This window comes from Ptiloglossa arizonensis, chromosome 10, assembly GCF_051014685.1.
Source record: "Ptiloglossa arizonensis isolate GNS036 chromosome 10, iyPtiAriz1_principal, whole genome shotgun sequence".
Classification (NCBI taxonomy): domain Eukaryota; kingdom Metazoa; phylum Arthropoda; class Insecta; order Hymenoptera; family Colletidae; genus Ptiloglossa; species Ptiloglossa arizonensis.
Genome location: NC_135057.1, coordinates 15080993 through 15098719, shown reverse-complemented (window position 1 = coordinate 15098719; position 17727 = coordinate 15080993). Strand labels below are relative to the sequence as shown.

At 49.9% G+C, this 17727-nt stretch overlaps 4 protein-coding genes across 4 annotated transcripts in view; all 4 read left to right on the top strand.

Annotated features, from left to right (window-relative positions):
• The first annotated feature begins 387 nt into the window (after window positions 1-387).
• LOC143151941 (mitochondrial inner membrane protease subunit 2) lies at window positions 388-1187 on the top strand. Its single transcript, XM_076321485.1, has 2 exons — window positions 388-920; window positions 993-1187. Exons 1-2 carry the CDS (start codon window positions 591-593, stop codon window positions 1185-1187), a joined length of 525 nt encoding a protein of 174 aa, XP_076177600.1. The 5' UTR covers window positions 388-590.
• Window positions 1188-1204: 17 nt separating this feature from the next.
• Window positions 1205-3538, top strand: LOC143151940 (KICSTOR complex protein ITFG2). The gene is made up of 6 exons (XM_076321484.1): window positions 1205-1351; window positions 1439-1655; window positions 1734-2050; window positions 2116-2807; window positions 2882-3116; window positions 3191-3538. The coding sequence occupies exons 1-6, from the start codon at window positions 1205-1207 to the stop codon at window positions 3368-3370; spliced, it is 1788 nt and encodes a 595-aa protein (XP_076177599.1). The 3' UTR covers window positions 3371-3538.
• A 774-nt stretch (window positions 3539-4312) lies between these two features.
• On the top strand, window positions 4313-8567 carry LOC143151821 (sodium-coupled monocarboxylate transporter 1). The gene is made up of 13 exons (XM_076321264.1): window positions 4313-4524; window positions 4643-4988; window positions 5393-5547; window positions 5634-5774; window positions 5862-5970; window positions 6069-6290; window positions 6412-6911; window positions 6993-7081; window positions 7163-7204; window positions 7246-7316; window positions 7360-7475; window positions 7786-8074; window positions 8136-8567. Exons 1-13 carry the CDS (start codon window positions 4313-4315, stop codon window positions 8565-8567), a joined length of 2724 nt encoding a protein of 907 aa, XP_076177379.1.
• A 4683-nt stretch (window positions 8568-13250) lies between these two features.
• LOC143151981 (uncharacterized) overlaps window positions 13251-17727 on the top strand; it is a 39270-nt gene continuing 34793 nt past the window's right edge. The window contains exon 1 of the mRNA XM_076321559.1: window positions 13251-13885. The gene's annotated coding sequence lies outside the window, so the exon portion shown is untranslated. The remainder of the gene's footprint in view (window positions 13886-17727) is intronic.

Here is a 17727-nt window from a genome sequence, read left to right as displayed (position 1 = left end):
AGTAGTTACCTTCAATATTGTTATTAAAAAAATAAATAGTATTATTGTATTAAACTTGGTCTTTCTTATTAATCCAGTAAAGTACGACCGTTAAATTAAATAATGGAAAATATTTTTCTACAAAACCTAATTATATATTTAAATTTTATACAATTGTTATTTTTACATCTGATTAAAATTTCGTTCACAACAGAATTATACTCTTGGTGTACGAAGAAAAAATAAAGCTCCATATAATCTGCATACTTTGAAATATATTTTTATGGGAATTTATTTTTAATTTGACTTTTATAACGTACTATATATAGATATAGTTATATAATTTCTCACAAACTCCATCTACTTTGTTTAATGAGAGAATTAGTCTGTTTCGTAAATGATAAAATTCTCCGTTTTAGATTGAATTCCATAGTATTATAGAAATTTTAAAAATAGAATAAAACAATCTTATTTCGATTGGACTGTATACACGTACCTACCTAACCTACAGAAATATGATACGATCAACAAGTTATCAATGAATTTTATTCATCATCCATACATTTGTGTACATTATCCGTACATTATCCGAACATGATAAATTCATAAATATGTATCATCGAGTACGTTCGAATAAGGTAGTAGGACGATTTCTACACGGTTTCTTTATAGGCATCCCTTTTGGGATTACCTTATGCAATATAATTGGTTATGTAGTTAAAGTAGAAGGATCTTCTATGCAACCAACTTTAAACCCAGATCTCCCAAATTGTGACTATGTTTTCGCGAATCGTTGGTCAGTCCGTACTCAAGATATTCAGCGTGGTGATATAGTAGTTGTTACATCGCCCAAAATTCCGAGCGAAAGTTTGATTAAACGTGTTGTTGGACTTTCCGGAGATATTGTACGTACGCTGGGATATAAGATAGACATCTTACAGGTATTTGACTTGTTTTCTCTTTTTATTTATTTTGAACCATTCGAATAGACAATAAAAGTATTTATTCATTAGGTACCAGAAGGTCATTGTTGGCTAGAAGGAGATCACACAGGTCAATCGTACGATTCTAATACCTTTGGACCGATTTCTATCGGTTTAATAACTGCTAAAGCTACTTTCATAGTTTGGCCACCTAAACGCTGGCAATACCTTTATCCTTCTACGTCGAATCGTAATGCCCTGTTATATCTAGCAAAGTCTATATAAAATTCAATTTGGAAACAATGAGAGCTGTCAGTTTTGTTAAAAGGCTACAATGGGATTTACCTGGGACTGTGTGCAGACACGGATTAACAATAGGAGATGTAGACAACGACGGCGACAATGAATTAGTTGTTGGCACAGCAGAGGGAGAACTGTACATTTTCAAAGCGAGTTATTTATTTACGATTAATTTTGTGCCGAGAATTCAAACTCTGCGAATATTATAAAAATTGTTTCGAACCAATGTTTAACAGGGATCAGAGTTATGGCAGAAAATAACTGGTTTAGGTCTTGTGACTAGTGTAGCGATAGGGGATATTTTTAATTACGGACGAAATGCTTTAGTCGTAATTTGTGGAGATGGCTGGGCACATATTTTTTACAGTCCTAGATCTGTTAATCCCAGTACCATTAACGCGACGTGTGCCCAACAATCTGCTAAGGATACAAGCGATCAAGATATCAAGACCGGTGAGCGAAGAATTATATTATTTCACGATTAAAAAAAAATATAAATTATGAATTAACATTATTGGATAAAAATCATAGGTCATGCGAGCGTGGATATCGCAACGGGTGTTAATATGACGAATTCTCAGAGTTCGGATCAAACGGATGGTAATAGCGAAACGAACGAGTTATCTGGTAAAATGGAATGTGTTCATGTACAAAGAATCCCAACAAATACAAAAGTAGTGTTAGTAGCCGATATGGATAAAGACGGCGCAAACGAGATGGTATTAGGCTTGACCGATCGTGTAGTTAGATCTTACAGATGGTCGAGCAATTTAGAACTAGGAAGGGGAAAACTAGTCGGATTAAATAAATGGGAGTGTGCCAATCAAATAGGAACAGTTACGTTACAGGTACGGTAAATTTGGAAAATAACTTTTAGAATAATAGTTAATTAAAAAAAAAAATTATTGTTTAGCACATGGCGGACGGAACACCAACGTTATTGGTTGCTCAACCCGGTGGAACGTTTATGCGAATTAAGTGTAATCCTAAAGAATGCCATCCAGAAGACGAAGCACATAAAACAGACGACGAATCAGCAGCTAGCTGCGTTGAGTACGAAACGCTGGGAATATCACGAATGCGCAATCAAAATATATCAACAGAAATCATAGGAGATCTGGAATGTATAGTGGAGAATAAAACGACGAATTACGACTGTAAAGGGTCTTCGGTTAAACAAAATATTTTAAGTGAAATTCGACGAGATAAAAATTTCAAATACGATTCAGAATCGGAACTAAGGAAAAACGATTTAAATACAGCGGAAGAGGATGAAAAAATTTTTACGATAAAAAATTCTAACGTCGAGAAAGTTTCTGAAAAAGTCGATCCTCCCAATACGGATCAAGTCGATGGTAATCTGGTGGGAGGGAATTTAATTCTTGGCGATTACGATACGAAAACCGAGAAAGACTCACTGTTACCCACGTACAAAGACTTTTCCTGTCCAGACAAAAGCAACAATAACAACACCGAAAGTTCAAAAGAAAAGGATAAAACCGATATTGGTACGAATATCAAAGAAAGTTCATTACAAGGGAAACCATACGCTCTTGCTACTTTAGACGGGACGATAATGTTGGTTAAGGACGAGGTTATTTTGTGGTAAGATTGAAAAAAAAGTTTACATTATTTTCCAACGGTTTAAATACTATACAGTTTATATAATTCCTTTTCAGGTCAATGCAAGTAGATCATCTGATATTTGCTTTGTGTCGATTAGATGTAACCGGTGACGGTTCCGATGAAATAGTGGCTTGTGCGTGGGATGGACAAACTTATATCTTGGATCAACAACGAAACAGTGTACGTTTTCAGTTCGAAGAGGCAGTCAGAGCATTTTGTACCGGCAATTATAACGTTTCCCCCGGAATTTCAACACCTTGTCTCGTGTACAATACTTTCAATAACAAGGTAACTGTTCTCCCTCTCTGTTTCAAGATGCGGAGAAACGAAAGAAATCGTTAATATACGAACAACACTTGCAGATTTTTCTCTACTACGACGTTACGCTTCCGAGTATGGTCATTAAACCTCTCAATCCTTTGGAGGAACTCGATCCCGAAGAAAGAAAGACTCTAGACGATCTTTTAAGTAACTGTAGCGATACGGAGAGACAACAAAGAATCCAACAATTCACAGAATGGTTGCTATACGGAGTATCTTAGAAATATGTGATCCTACATTGTATATAAAATAAAAATATGTACGATAATGTACTTCGTTCTAGTATTGTACGACGTTGTATAGTTAGATGTACGTATTTGTTCAAATAAATTGTAACCGTTATTGAAGACTCGGTGTTCGATAAACGTGCAAAGCATTCGTTGTTCGAATCGGGGTATCGTTTTTATTCACGGGCACGATATTCTATTTCTATCGACAGGATACAGCTACTTGTCGCAAAGTGTCTCGCTTTTTCTCTCTTATCACGAAGGATACATTACGCGAGAAAAATTCTTATTATAGATTTTGGACAAACAAGGTCGTGACGATATCGGTTACAGAAGAACTCAAGGCTCAGCTCGAAGACTACGATTTAAGGATGTTAGCGAAGAATACCGAGAAAAACAGAACTTTATCTCGCCTATCGTAAATTAGGTTGATGTTCGTCTAACATCGGTTAAACATATAGTATCAGTTTGAATGTCATCGTTGTCAGTGGGAATGTGGATCTCGTTGGGTACTTTTCCAAGCACTTACGACCTTACGAAATCGTGTTCGTATATCTATACGATCGAATTAATCGATTCGTGCGGCGGAATTAAAAAAAAATCATCGGAGTCGATAGCTAAAAATCTCGTCGGTCGAGAAACGGGAACTTGAAACGCGAGTGTCGTAAATATTCTATCGTAATTCGTTTTTTTTTCTCTCAACGTAAGTGAGTCACGATTCAACGTACGAGCGAATTTATAGGAAAAGAAATTAATCGAAACAGGTGTAACCGTTCTCTCTAACGCAACGCGAGATTTATAACGCTGTAACGTAAACGTAAGAGAAAAGAACGGTTTATTGGTCGCGATAGTTTACCAACGACAGCGATAGATCGGGTGCAAGCGCGTTCCGTGGAGTTCTCGAGCGCGAGATCATTTTTCTATTGGGTTTTTAGAATGGCCGGGAACGAAACGATGGTCGTACACGAATTGAAGCAGCTCACGTTCGGATGGACCGACTATACCCTTTTCAGCGGTCTCTTGGGGGTCAGTGTCCTGATAGGGATTTATTTCGGCTGCTTCGGCAAGAAACAGGATAATACCACCGAATATTTGCTAGGAGGGAAATCAATGTCCTGTTTCCCGGTTAGCATGAGCCTGATCGCAAGGTAAAGGAAATATGTTCACGGTACCGTTTCCCCCGTGGAAGGAGGGATCGATCGGGACGACCACCGTGGTAACTACACGCGCAATTTGTCGATTTAATTTACATTTTCTTTATTACAGTCACATATCGGCAGTTTCTTTGCTCGCTATACCCGTCGAAGTGTATCAGTACGGTACACAGTACGCGGCCTGTGTTTTCACATCCTTCATATCGTGCGGTCTTGTCTCCCTTATCTACATGCCCGTATTTTATCGACTCCAATTGAACAGCATTTTCGAGTACTTGGAAATGAGATTCACGAGATCGGTCCGGATCCTCGCATCGTTCCTCTACACGCTGTCGTTGGTCATTTACGTTCCTTTGATCATCTACGTGCCGGCGTTGGCGTTCTCCCAGGCGACAGCGATCAATCTCTACCTGGTCACGCCGATAATTTGCATCGTGTGCATATTCTACACGACCATAGTAAGTCGCCGGAATTTCTCGTTCTTTCGCTTACGCGTTTCGAGAACGGTTGAATCGACAACGCAGGCGACTCACGGTGTTTACAAACATCATCTAGGTAACACGTGACGTTACGAAATATTAAGGAACGAGCGCGATGCTCCGTTTACGCGGTGTATCGTATACGATTAAAAAATTATCGAAGTCATCTACGAAGTCGTACGTCTCGTCGTGTAGACGCGTGTATCAGTCTTCGTCAAACATTCGCAATGTTTGTATTGTCGAGTCACGAGACGGTATCGGTAATCGAGGTGACACAAGGCAATGTTACGCGTTTAAGCGCAATGGGGAGAAGATAAACAATTACGTTACGTTGGAACGTTTCGTTCGAGCGAAAATAAATGGCTCTGTTTTGAAACCTTCAGGGTGGCTTGAAGGCCGTGGTATGGGCGGATACCGTTCAAATGACCGTAACGTTGGGCAGCCTTTTTGCCGTGCTCACCCTGGGTATCATAGCCGTGGGCGGTGTACCAGAAATTTGGAGGATAGCGGAGGAGGGCAATAGGATCGTGTTTTGGAAGTACGTCGAAATCTGGCCAACTTTTGCCATTCGCGAACCCGCGTTGAATCGCCGCTCGGTAACGAGATCGTTGTTTCTTCGTACAGCATGAATCCTAGCCCGGACATTCGAAACTCCTTCTGGGGTATGTCGGTGGGAATGTCGATGACTTGGTTGGCGGGTCTCGGTATCAGTCAAGTGTCCATGCAAAGATTTCTGGCGGTGCCGAACATCAGGGAGGCGCACAAGTAAGTATCTCGAAACGGTTAACGGTAAAGAAGAAAAGAAAAAAAAAAAGCAACGGAGAACCGTGCGTTTATATTTCTTTCTTTCAGGGCAATAGGGTTTACGGCGGTGTGCATGATAGTCATAAAATGGGTGTCGGTCTTCACCGGGCTCATAATGTACGCCAGGTATCACAAATGCGACCCCATAAGTACGCGCGTGAGTTTCCTTGTTTGGTGTTTTTGGCGCCATCGGGACCGGTCGCGTCCCTTGTTCGCGGGTTATTTTAACGGAATTGAACGTCGATCGTTTCCCAGGTAATCTCGAGGAGCGACCAATTACTTCCGTATTACGTGTTGGACGTAGCTGCGGATATTCCAGGACTTCCCGGACTCTTTCTCGCCGGTCTCGTCAGCGCCGGTCTCTCGACGATGAGCGCTAATTTGAACACGGTGGCTGGCACGATTTACGAGGATTTTATCGATCCCTGGTTACCGGACAGCGTCAACAAAGAGGCCCGAGCTGCGACTATCATGAAAGTACGAGAGAACGAGAAAAGGGTTACCCGGTTGGCTCGAGTCTCGAAACTCTGTCGTTCGTTCGTCGCGAGTCACGGATTTCTTTTATTTCCTTTTCTTTCTTTTTTCTCTCTTCTTTCAGATCACGGTGGTCGCGGTGGGACTGGTATGCGTGGCGCTCGTTTTCCTCGTGGCTCGTTTGGGGGACATTTTTCAAGTTTCCTTGACTCTCCACGGTGTGACGGCCGGGGCGATGCTGGGCATCTTTACCCTGGGAATGTTAATACCGTGGGCAACGTCGAAAGGCGCCATATCCGGCGGATTACTCTCCATGTTGCTGATGGTTTGGATCATCGTCGGCGCCCAAGTGAACGTCGCTCAGAAACGATTGACTTACACCCCTCTTCCCACATCGAACGAGAATTGCGCGAACATGGAAAATTCGTTCAATCGGACGACCACTGTTCCCGTTCCACCGACTTCCGAGGAGAAACCTTTCGTACTCTTCACCCTGTCGTTCATGTACTACACACTGGCCGGGTTTCTGGTAGTGATGGTGGTGGGCACGCTGGTCAGTTTCATATTTGGCGCGACCGACTTGAAGGACGTCGACAGAAATTACTTTCCACCGATCGTCCAGAGGTACGTGTATCGTATACTGGCGCGCGAGTCTCGCGACGATCGTGTCGTTATTCATAACAACGAATCCTCGCCTCGTTTTAGATTTTTACCACCGAAAAAGTACACCGAGGTACCGATGTACTCGATACCGTCGACGCTGGTCACGAGAGCGGAGAAAGAGAAGAGCACCAGTTCGTGAAACGGATGCGGCGTATTTCACTCGGCCCCCAACCCCCGTGACCGTCACCCTCACGAGATTGTGTTCACCGTAGATTTAAGAAGGAATCGAGCGACGATCGACTCGCCCGTTGCTGGTAAAGCGAGTTTCTAATTACAGCGGGTTGAGAATCGACAGGGAGGATCGTCGGTCCGAGTGCATCGAACGATGGGACGCGACGGTCCGGAGCCGTTTGTCACGTGAAAGCTGTACGCATAACTGGGCCCGTCCTGGGTTGAAAGCACCCATTAGGCCCTCGATGAGGGTGTCAAATTGACCAGATTATATATCTGTCCCACGCATCTCGATACAAACAAGCAACTCTCCGAAACATCTGGAGGAACGATGCCTATCGGATTAGGACGAATGTAAATGCGGAGGGTGTTTTCCGTCGAGTCATTCCTCGAGACGGTCCTGAAAATCCGCGAACGATCGATCGTAAAGTAAGCGTTATAGCGGTTGCACGTGTCCGCGGACGCCGACTCTATTCATCAAGGTGTAAAAGGCACGGCCCGATCGAACCGAAGCGAGCTACGCGCGGCTCGAACCTTACGATTCGTTTTCGCGGTATTTTCATTGCGCTGGAAGTACGTTCGACGCGGCGTAAAGTTGTTCCGTTTCGTTGGAAAAAATTTTACCGTTACTACAAACGGGGCGAGTTCGTGTCGGCGAACGTAGCCGTCGCGCGAGCATTGAAAAGTTGGCCACGATTTATCGTCGAAACGGTTCCACCGGTGCAGCGATCACAATGCCGAAGACATTGCGCCCGTTGCGAAAAATCGATAACAGAGATATACATCAGAACGGCACAAAGGACGCGTTCGCGGGAATGGTTCGACCGCCGCGGTATCGGCCACGGTTCAACGATCGAGATGTGTACAACGAATCGGAGGCTTTCGAAAGTACCGCGGTATTACGAAGTGTTAACGTTCCCGTAACCGCCTCGAGTCGCGTAGCGTCGCGCAGAGTAGCGTCGCGAAGTTGCTCCACGCCGCTTCCACGAAACGTTCGTTCGCGGAATCGATCAGATTCGTTCCCGCGATACTCGCGGTTCGATTCCAAGAGAGTCGAGAGGAACGACAGAGAGATCGAAATCGCGGCAACGACTAACCCTTATCACCGGGCTCGAGAGACGTTATCCTCGGCCTTGGAGAGAACTCGGTCGACGACTGAGGAGGTCCCGGCGAGGTCCGCAGGGACATTACGCGTCTCACGCGTGGAAACGGCACTTCTGTCTCGAACCGGAGGACCACATTCCACCGAACCATTTTATTTTATTGGACCGAAAGGTGTCAAATATAGGTGGCAAGGGCCCACCTACTTACATTCCTGCCGTCTCCCGTCCTTCTTCCACCGCGTTCTCGTTTCATCGTGTAGGTAAAATCTCCGAGGTAGGGGTCGGTCCATTGTGGCCGGGTGACAGATTTTTGACAGATTCTGTCCGATTCGGTGTCGAGTGACGGAGACTCGAAATAGAGTGAGCCCGATCTCGCTGCATTCCCGCGGCCAACTAGTCCCTACCGTCCTCGCCTCGTTCGAAATCGTTTCGACTCGATCGATCTCGTTGCTGGTCGTCCGCGTTCTGTCGCGAAACATCGTTCGTCCTCGGATCGAAACGTTCGATACACGGTGAATCCTACGCTCGCTGCGTTATCGCCTCGATCTCCTCGAAGGGAAAAATCGTTCTCGGGAAAAACGCGTCCAAGAAGTTCCTCGTACGATTCCACCAAGAAGAGTTTTTCATCGGAGAAGAAACGGGGCGCGTAAAACGTCTCGAGCCTCGTGGATTTCTAATCAGTGCGACGCGGGTACGATCGTTCTCGTGCGAGCCAAGATTAACATACCGTGACGAGGAGACGAGCAAAAGAAGCGGGACTGGTACGGGAGGAACGAGGAAAAGAAAAAGAAGAAGAGAAAAAAAAGAAAAGTATCGAAGAAGAGATCTATAGCTCGTACGAGCACGGTTACGAAGCTACCGACGCGACTCGACGCGACTCGACGCGACTCGACGCGACTCGACGCGACTCGACGCGACTCTCGAGGCGCGGAGGTTTGGCTTAGGTTCTAATCTCTCCCTCTTCCTTCCTCGGTCTCCGTTTCTCGAAGTGCAACTATACGTCGGGGTTCCCCGGTTTTTGTGCGGCCACGGTATACGCGCAAAAGCGCATAAAAGCCGAGGGGGCCGTACGGTGTGGGATACGGCTTATTTCAGCGACAATGCTTAGGGCCAGGCGCGAGCATAAAGGAGCATAATGCACCCTGCTAACGTGAAAATTATTCTGTCAAACATTCGGACGTCGGATTACGGCGGCGACCTCGTCTCCCGGTAGGACACGCTTTTTCAGAAAAGGCACGGCCGATATACACACAACCCGGCCAGATGCCGAAAGGATTTCTCGGTCAACGAGACGATCGTTGATTTACGCGTCAACTCGGTGGATGGCAAATTGGGAGGTCGAGCCGGTCGGCGAACGTGAAATTTATCGATCCATAAACTCCTAAATGTTACGCGGCGTTTAAGGAAAGGGTTACGCTAACGCGATGATATAATTCGCGTTGCGACGCGTTCGCCCGATACGTTCTCCCGTGTCGTTGTTTCTCGTTTTTGTTTTTCTTTCGCGACGAGTACGCGACCGGGCCGCGGTTTCCCCCGTATTTCGGTTACACGTTTATTTTCGTTGGCGCGTTACGCGGTTATTTGTATCCGCGGGCATCCCCTTTCTACCGTACCGGCGCGTAAACAGACGCTACGAAAATGAATGCCAAAGTCCGACCTATTCTCGCGCGGGTCTCTCGTGTTCGCGAGAACCGGAGAGACAGAGGCGAGCGTGCCGGCGAGCTGGCGAGCGAGCGAGACGAAACACGCAATAGAAACCAGCCTGGGCTGCAGACACGCGGAATATTGTGACATTTCTTTCTTGGCTGACATTCAATTTTCAGGCTGGTAGCGTCGTGCCCCAACCGCACACACGGTACGCTCCTACCCATAGAATGGAACACGATATACCCATCTACTACCTCCCTTCCCCTTTCTCCTCTACCGATGCAACCAGCCGCACCCCCGGTGCTCCCAGTATATACAAACAAACAAACAAACGAACAACCGCCGTCTGGTTTCGTCCACGAGACCGACAGAAGGAACATCGTTCCGAGGAGACGTTTCGCTCGATGGAAAACATTCACCGACGCGTTCGTCGACGTGGAAAATCGCTCGATCGCGGCTCGACGATCGAAATTTCCCGCTCAACGGGATCGAGAGATTCGCGGATCGATTTAAACGAATCGCGACCAAGTTGGACGAGAGTGCGAGATTTTCCTACATCGTCCAGCGGGACGACCTTTCAACGACAATGGATTCGCTAAACTTTAAAGAGCACGTTTGCGCGCAATCGCGCGAGATTTATCGTCGAATTCGCAAAGAACTCGTATACTCGAATACTCGTTTACGAGATCATTACGGCCGCTATCGGTACATTGTTCCGCGACCAATCGCGTTCAATTCCCTCCTCTGCTCCCTTCGTTGCACCCTTACACTCGTTTTTAAAATTGTTACCATCGTAGGCCGTGAAGCGATAACTTTGGGGTCGATGAATCTATTTTTCTACTTGTACTCCAAAAATCAATAATACAGTGGTTTACACGCATTTCGCGTTCAGAGCGATCAACATTATCTTCCCCTGGTACGATTTCCCTAGCGACGATGTCTCTGCGCGAGAACATCGAGACAAAGTTCGATCCATCTTTTCGTTTCGAGCGTCGAGCTGTTGCGTCGCGTTCTACCGTTTTTCTTTCCGAGATCGCTCGTTTTCTATCCTTCTCTTCGATTGGTTCCGATCTCCCCGATTGCGTTTTTCCTCGAAGATTCTACGAACGTTTTCGAGAACTCGTATCTCGTCGCAAGGCAAGGTAACAAACGAACGAAGACGAAAACGGAAATAGGGAAGGAACGAGAGACGACATGGGAAAAATATCGGTGAAAATTCGAGGATGCCGTATTCGGACGAGCTGTTGGCTCGACCGCGCTTTACCTCCAATTAGCATCTCTCTTAATGACGATCACCGAGTTGCACGCGCGCTCGCGTGACGCGCACCGAGCTACCCTCGATTGCACGTTCACGGCTACGGATCCTCGTGTGTACACTCTCTCCACGGCACATTACGCGCGACGCATACGGTCTCACGCACACGGTCGTCGCTCGAACGTAGCGGGAGACAGAGGAGCGGGAGTACACGAGCGAGAATAGAGGCGACGCGCGAGCGACCGAACGAGCGAACGAGCGAACGAGCGAACGAGCGAACGAGCGACAGGGAGAGGGGTACGCGGCGAGAGAAGGATGGTAGGGGATCCATAAAAAAGTGTTTTCCCCTACCCGAGGGAATCCGGTCACCCCGCCGCGGCGTGGCGCGGCGCGGCGCGGAGACGCTCTCGCCCCTCGCGAACGTAACGCGCAACGAATGCAACGTGCACCCTGCGCTTTCGTTCTCGGTCTCGGTCTCCCTCTCGGTCTCCCTCTCCGTTTGGCTCCCTTCTGGACGGTATTTCTCATCGATTCCCCACCACAGTGGTCCCCCACCTGGCGCCGGGGATCTTTATTTTTATCGTCGACGACCGGCTGGAAGGTACGTGGCGTACGCTCACCACGCCCCTGCTGTCTCCGTCCCGCCAATCGGTCCGCGCGCGACCGGCCATTTTGGTCCATGCGGAGGCTGCGCGTTTATTTCCCCTCTTTGTTTTCCGCTCGACGCGGTGACCTTCGGGTGTGTGGGTGCCCCGCGAGGAAGGAGGACGCCGGGGCGCGCGCGCGTGTCCGCGGGCGCGGTGGTGGGGCGCGAAACGAACAAGGCGAACAAGCGCGAAAGTGCGCTCGGTTAGTGTTTCACGAAATTTTTGGCAATTTAGGGACGCGCGAGGTGGCACGGCGCAACGCGCCGCGGCTTTAAAGGGTAATACCGCGCATACCGTGGTTGCGCGCGCGAGCCGTTTCGTTGGTCGTTCGCGTCGATATCGGTCCACGGTCCACGGTCCACACGGTCCACACGGTCCACACGGTCCACGGTCCACGGTCCGTGGCTCGATCGCGAACGTTTCGGAGTCGTGTGGCGTTTCGAGAGGGTATCCGCGAGGGGATGGTGGGGGACCGAGGAAACTAGCAGTAGGAGGTGGTCTCTTTGCTCGTCTCTCCCTTTTCGATGTCCCGGTAGTAAGTAGACGGAATCGCGTACGAGTTTCCTCGTCGCGCGGAGAGCAGGAGCGCGCCCGTTACCGTTCAATGGCCGATGAGAACGCGACGAGAACGAAAAAAGGGTAAAGAGGCTCGAACGTACGTTCAGCTGGATCCACGTTCCGCGATCGTCGCGGAGTGGGCTCCGGGTTAGAGGGCACTCGAGTACGGAAGAACCGTAGAGACCCGCGCGCGGACGAGAGGCCCCGGGGTGCGCTCGAATTTTCAAAGGGTCTCCGGTGACCGGCCGTGGCCGCTCTCGCGATCCCGATACTCGGTGGAAACTTTATCGGAAAAAGCCGCACGCGGAGGGGGTGGTGGTGTCCTCGTCTTCTTTTTATCGTAACGCGTCGCCGTTGAAATTCCTCGCGAGTGTTCCATCGAAGGTAAAATCGGAGCGGGGCCGAGGGGAGCGAGCAGGAGGACGGGCCACGAGTCCGCACACCTATTCGCGCCCTCTCTCTTACTCACGGCGGTAGGGAGAGCCCGATCGCGGGTATCGGTGGGGAATCCCACGGCCGAGAAGGTAGGAGAACGAGGAACGAGAGTCCGCGATATTCCCTCCGAGGTTGGAATTTTTCTCGACGGAGTCTTCGTGTGTGTTCCGACGTGGTACGGCTCCCGCGAGAGAGGGAAATATAACGAGCGGCGAGGGTAGAGGCGAGAAGAGTCGGAGAAGAATACGCGAGGAGTTTGCGCGCGCGGTTTTCTCCCCTCGACGTCGTTGGTCGGCGAATACGCGGGCACGTCCTGGGTACGCGGAACGAGGAACGCGGAACGCGAAACGCGGAACGCGGCGGCCGGTCGCGTTCGTGTGAGTCGGTGCCCGCGCGATCGTGTGCGTACCTCGAAGGAGGCTGCCGTCCGGGTGGGGGGATACTAGAAGGGAGACGGTAGGAGGACGAGTCGGGAGGACGAAGCCAGCGCTATCGAGTGGCGGTACCAGGAAGCATCGGCGTCGTTCGTCCGTCGTCGCAGCCGCCGCCGCCACCGGCGTGTATCGTCCTCGCCGAGAGAGAGAGAACTACGCCGACCGAGAGAGTATCCGAGATATCGCCGCTCTCGCGCGAGAACACACGGGGACCGTGACCGTAGTGAGTTTCACTCAACGAACGATTTCTACGCGTACTCGCGAGTCCGTCGCCGAACGACCAACGACCATCCAAACATCGCCACGAGACCGTTTACTTCACCCTCCGTTTACCTACGGACACCCCCCCGAAACGACCGCCTCGTCGCGAGACGAGACCATCAACCACGGGACGAAACCGCATCACCGAACGAGGATACCAAAATCGAATCGTGTGCAACGTGAGCGAGAACGATACTCCGAAACGAGAAACACCCTCGATTACGCAGCGCGCGTTTCGCGTGTGATTAGACGGGGTTGCGAGTTCGCGAGTGAACTTACACGCATCACGGGGAACGGAACCGGACCGAAGATCAACGGAGGCTGCGAACGGTGCCGGCCGATCGAGACGAATCGCTAGCCACGGACGGATATCCGGCGTGGACCGAGGCAACGGTACGTCGAGGGTTGCCGAGGAACTGGAAAGGTAAGAGAAAACCACCCTGAACGTTCGCCTAGAATCGACACAGACGCGAACCAGAGACGCGAGAAACGAACAAAGCTTCGCGCTCGGGCTCCTCGCGAACCAACGGTTTGCTCGTCGTTCGAGAGGAACTCGAGCGCGTTCGTCGTGCCCTCGAGAACGTTCAACGCGAGAGAAACCATCGGGAAACGATCGTCGAACGGTTCTGGTTTCTCTCCGGGTCCGTCGATTCGGAGCGAAATCGACGAAAGGAGGGCGACGCTTCGCGAGTTACTCTTCGACGCTCGTTCCTTCGAAGCGAACGGATACTTAACGTTCCGATCGTCGATCCATCGTGAAAATTTAGCTCCACGTCTCTCCCGTCGACCGTTCGGAACGCGTTACCGACGTAAATAACGCCCGAACCCCTTTTGATCCGTGTTTCTCGACGATCGAATTCGTCCCCGGCGGTGCGCGGATCCTTCTCGATTCGTTGGGCTCGTCAACGAGGCAAATTAACCGCGATTAAGGGAGCACTCGGGTGTACGGAAAATCTATTCGACGTTGCTTCGATTTAGCCGCGAGGAATGCGCTCCATCGGCCGCGACGAAATACCGTGGTAAATATTTGTGGCTCGTGCGTAGAGGATTCCTGCGCGATCGAGGACGAGCTGTGTTTGATAACATTCTCCCGGGACTGCCATTGTAAGTTGCCAGAAATACGTACTATAGAATTCGGTAGTATGTTTTCGTGCTCGGATTAGCGTTTATCGTACTACGCGACCAGAACACGTCGAAATACCGTGGAATATTTCGAAAACGATCGCTATCCGTATTTGCCACGCGGTTTCAATTACGCGCGTTCAATGGCGTAAATATTATCGTTCGGGAACGATGGCGAACGCAACGGTGTGCATCTTTCGCGTTCGCGGGAAATTCTCGTTAGCGACCGAACGAGTTCGGTTTACCGTTGAAACGTAATTTCGACGATCGAGGGAACAAATTTTCGTCCCCGTTCGCGCGAGATCTTTCGCCGTGATCGCGACACGCCCTGCGATCGAACGAGACGCTTGCGAGATCTTTAGACGAGATCCTTGGCGTCGTTCCGTCTACGAAATAACGCGCTCACGAATCCATCGGTGAGGATGGTTCCAGGAACCATCGACGTTTTCCAGAGATCAGTAGGAACGAGAAGACGAGGTTGCTTCGATCTCGGCTACTCGTGTTCCGCGTTTCTCGCGGATGATCGATCGCGTTGCGCAATTTTCATCGTCCCTGTTCGACGGTATCGTTCGCGATCGCACCGACAACTCGTTATTAACGATCGGGGCACTCGAGAGCTCGTACGCCGCTATTCGTCGCTACGCAACGATAAAGATCTTCGCACACCATCGAGCAAGATTCGTTTCCTACCGAGATCTCCGCCCGAAAGATTCGCGGAAGCGAACCACGGGCTCGTTTCGTTAATTGCGGCCAATTAACGAAACGCCCTCTCATTTTTACCTCCCGTTTGATCGTCTTTCGGGCCTATTCACGATCGGTTCTGCCGTTTCTTTCGGAACCGGCATTCCGAAGCAGCGGTAAACCATCGTACGTATTTGTCCGAATAGCGCACCGTCATCCCCGCTAATCGTCGCGAAAAGTACGCTCGTATGCGTCTTTTCGATAAAGAAAGCCACCGCTCCTGGAAACGAACAGGGACCGTATGCAAAGGACATTAATCTTTGTAATTAGTTTTCGTATACGCCGCGCCGAACTCCGGGATCGCTAATGTACGTTTGATCGGCTGTCGGCTTTTTACCGACTCGACTCGAACAAACATTGTCAACGGATCGTTGGTCGAGTCCGAGCGATCGTACGAGAACTGCTTCGATCGCTCGACGATCAACTGTTAACATAGATGCTCGTCGCGCGTAAATTTCCAACTCCGTCGTCTCGGTCGGTGAAACGGAGCCGATCCATCCGCGGCGCGAAACGCTTCCATTTCGCGGCGGTATGCGAGGCGTCCGTATCGGACCGATTATTTCCGTGGCTTTCTCGTCCTTTTTACGGGACATTTGGTGCGGCAAAGTTTTCGTGGCGAGAAGTGGCCGACGACGGGGGGTTGGCGATATACGTCCCGTGTCCGGGCACCGAACGGACTGACGGACAAACGGACAATGAGAACGAAGAATGCCCCGCAGAGCCAGACATGAAGACGTCACTCAGAAACGGTAACGGCCACGACGGGGTCAGGTTCGACCTGACCGTTCCGAGCTGGCTCTCGGGCCAGCTGCGTTCTCGAGCGAGTCGAGAACGAGTGAGTCAGCGACGAGCCTGGCAGCCCGTCGGACGTCGCCCGAGACTCCGCTTCGGATATCGCGACTACTTTCTCAAAATTTCCAGCGAAATTCACGTCGACTCGATTCAGAAATCGGGACCCCGGTGTCGCGGACCACCGTGCAAATCCAACGACATAGAAGAAAAGAGAATTTTGGAAATATACACGCGTTCTTTGGCCCCGTGAATCACCGTTGAAAAAATCCTCGCGCGGATCGTTCCTTTGGATGCGCGCTCGAAGGAAACGAACGACGTTCGTTAACTTTCGATGATCTCCCGTAGAATCGACAACGAGAGCTGAACGCCATTTCGACGCATCGTTGCTTCCTAACGCGGTCGTAAATTAACCGGCGCGGCGATCGTTGTACGATGCTAACGCGTGATTTACAAGCGATGACATCCCGTCGGTCGGCGATAGCAGTCCCGAGATTGGAAGTGTGTTACGGCGCGTGTTCATTTTCACGATGTAATCGCGAGCTACGGGGAAGATGTTGCGAGAAACGGTCGTGAACCTTGAACCATCTTCCGCGACGGTTTCTCGCACGGATGATCGTCGATCGTTGTTTCCGCGTTTACGAGGAATCCCGGAGTTTTCCATGGAACGGGTTCGCGGTGTACGGGTCCTCGTTACCGGCGCGAGCGTAATCCAATCCTTCTTGAGAAAATCCGATCTTTTCGACAACTGGAACGGGCGAGAAACTTCGGACCGGTTAAGTAGATCTGTTTCGGAGCGGGCACCTGTAACTCCGTTCGAAAGGTTTGCAAATAGTTTGGGGTTGTTTCTCGTTGCTCGCGATCGACGACGAAAGGACCGGAACGACCCTATCCTTTCCCGCGTTGGTGGTGCAGCTAGGTATACACGAGTTGGGTCCGTACCGCGAACAACACCACGGGTCCGTAGCCACAACAAGAGACCCCCTGGTTCGGCTAATAATCAGCCTCATTGTCGTCTCCAAAAACAGCCTACGGCTTCCACGGGCCCGGCTCCACCCCCTCCAGCTCCCAGCGAACTGTCCCCGACGATTTCCGTTCCTACCACCTCTCCTCGCCACTTTCTTTCCTCTACACCAATTAGTGGTTTCGTCGAAGCTCGCCAGGGGTTCCGGTTATCCCGCAAAAGGTGCCAGGAGGACCCTAGCTCTGGAAACACCTGGACGAGCGGAAGGAAAAACGGTTCGATCTTCGGAATCGTCGGTTCGAGCTCGTGCCGAGCCGTGGACACCGCGCGTCGCGTCGCGTCGCGTCGCGTCGCGTCGGGTCGCCTCGCGTCGCCACCGCGTGCTGAAATTGACGTTTCGGTAATGACCGGCGTTATTTCGAATTCCCCGAACCGGGATTTCGCGAAAGCGCTGGCACGAATAAAAATATACAAGATAAAAGTTGGCCGATTGACTAAAAAAACGACTTCCATCGGCGCGGTGACTCCGGATCGGAACGCGAGCAGCACAAATCATTATTAACGACTGGCATTGTGTGCGCGAGCGGTGTTGTTCGTTTCGTTTGAAATATCGCGCGAGCGCCGGATCTTTATTAAGCAGCTTTGAACTG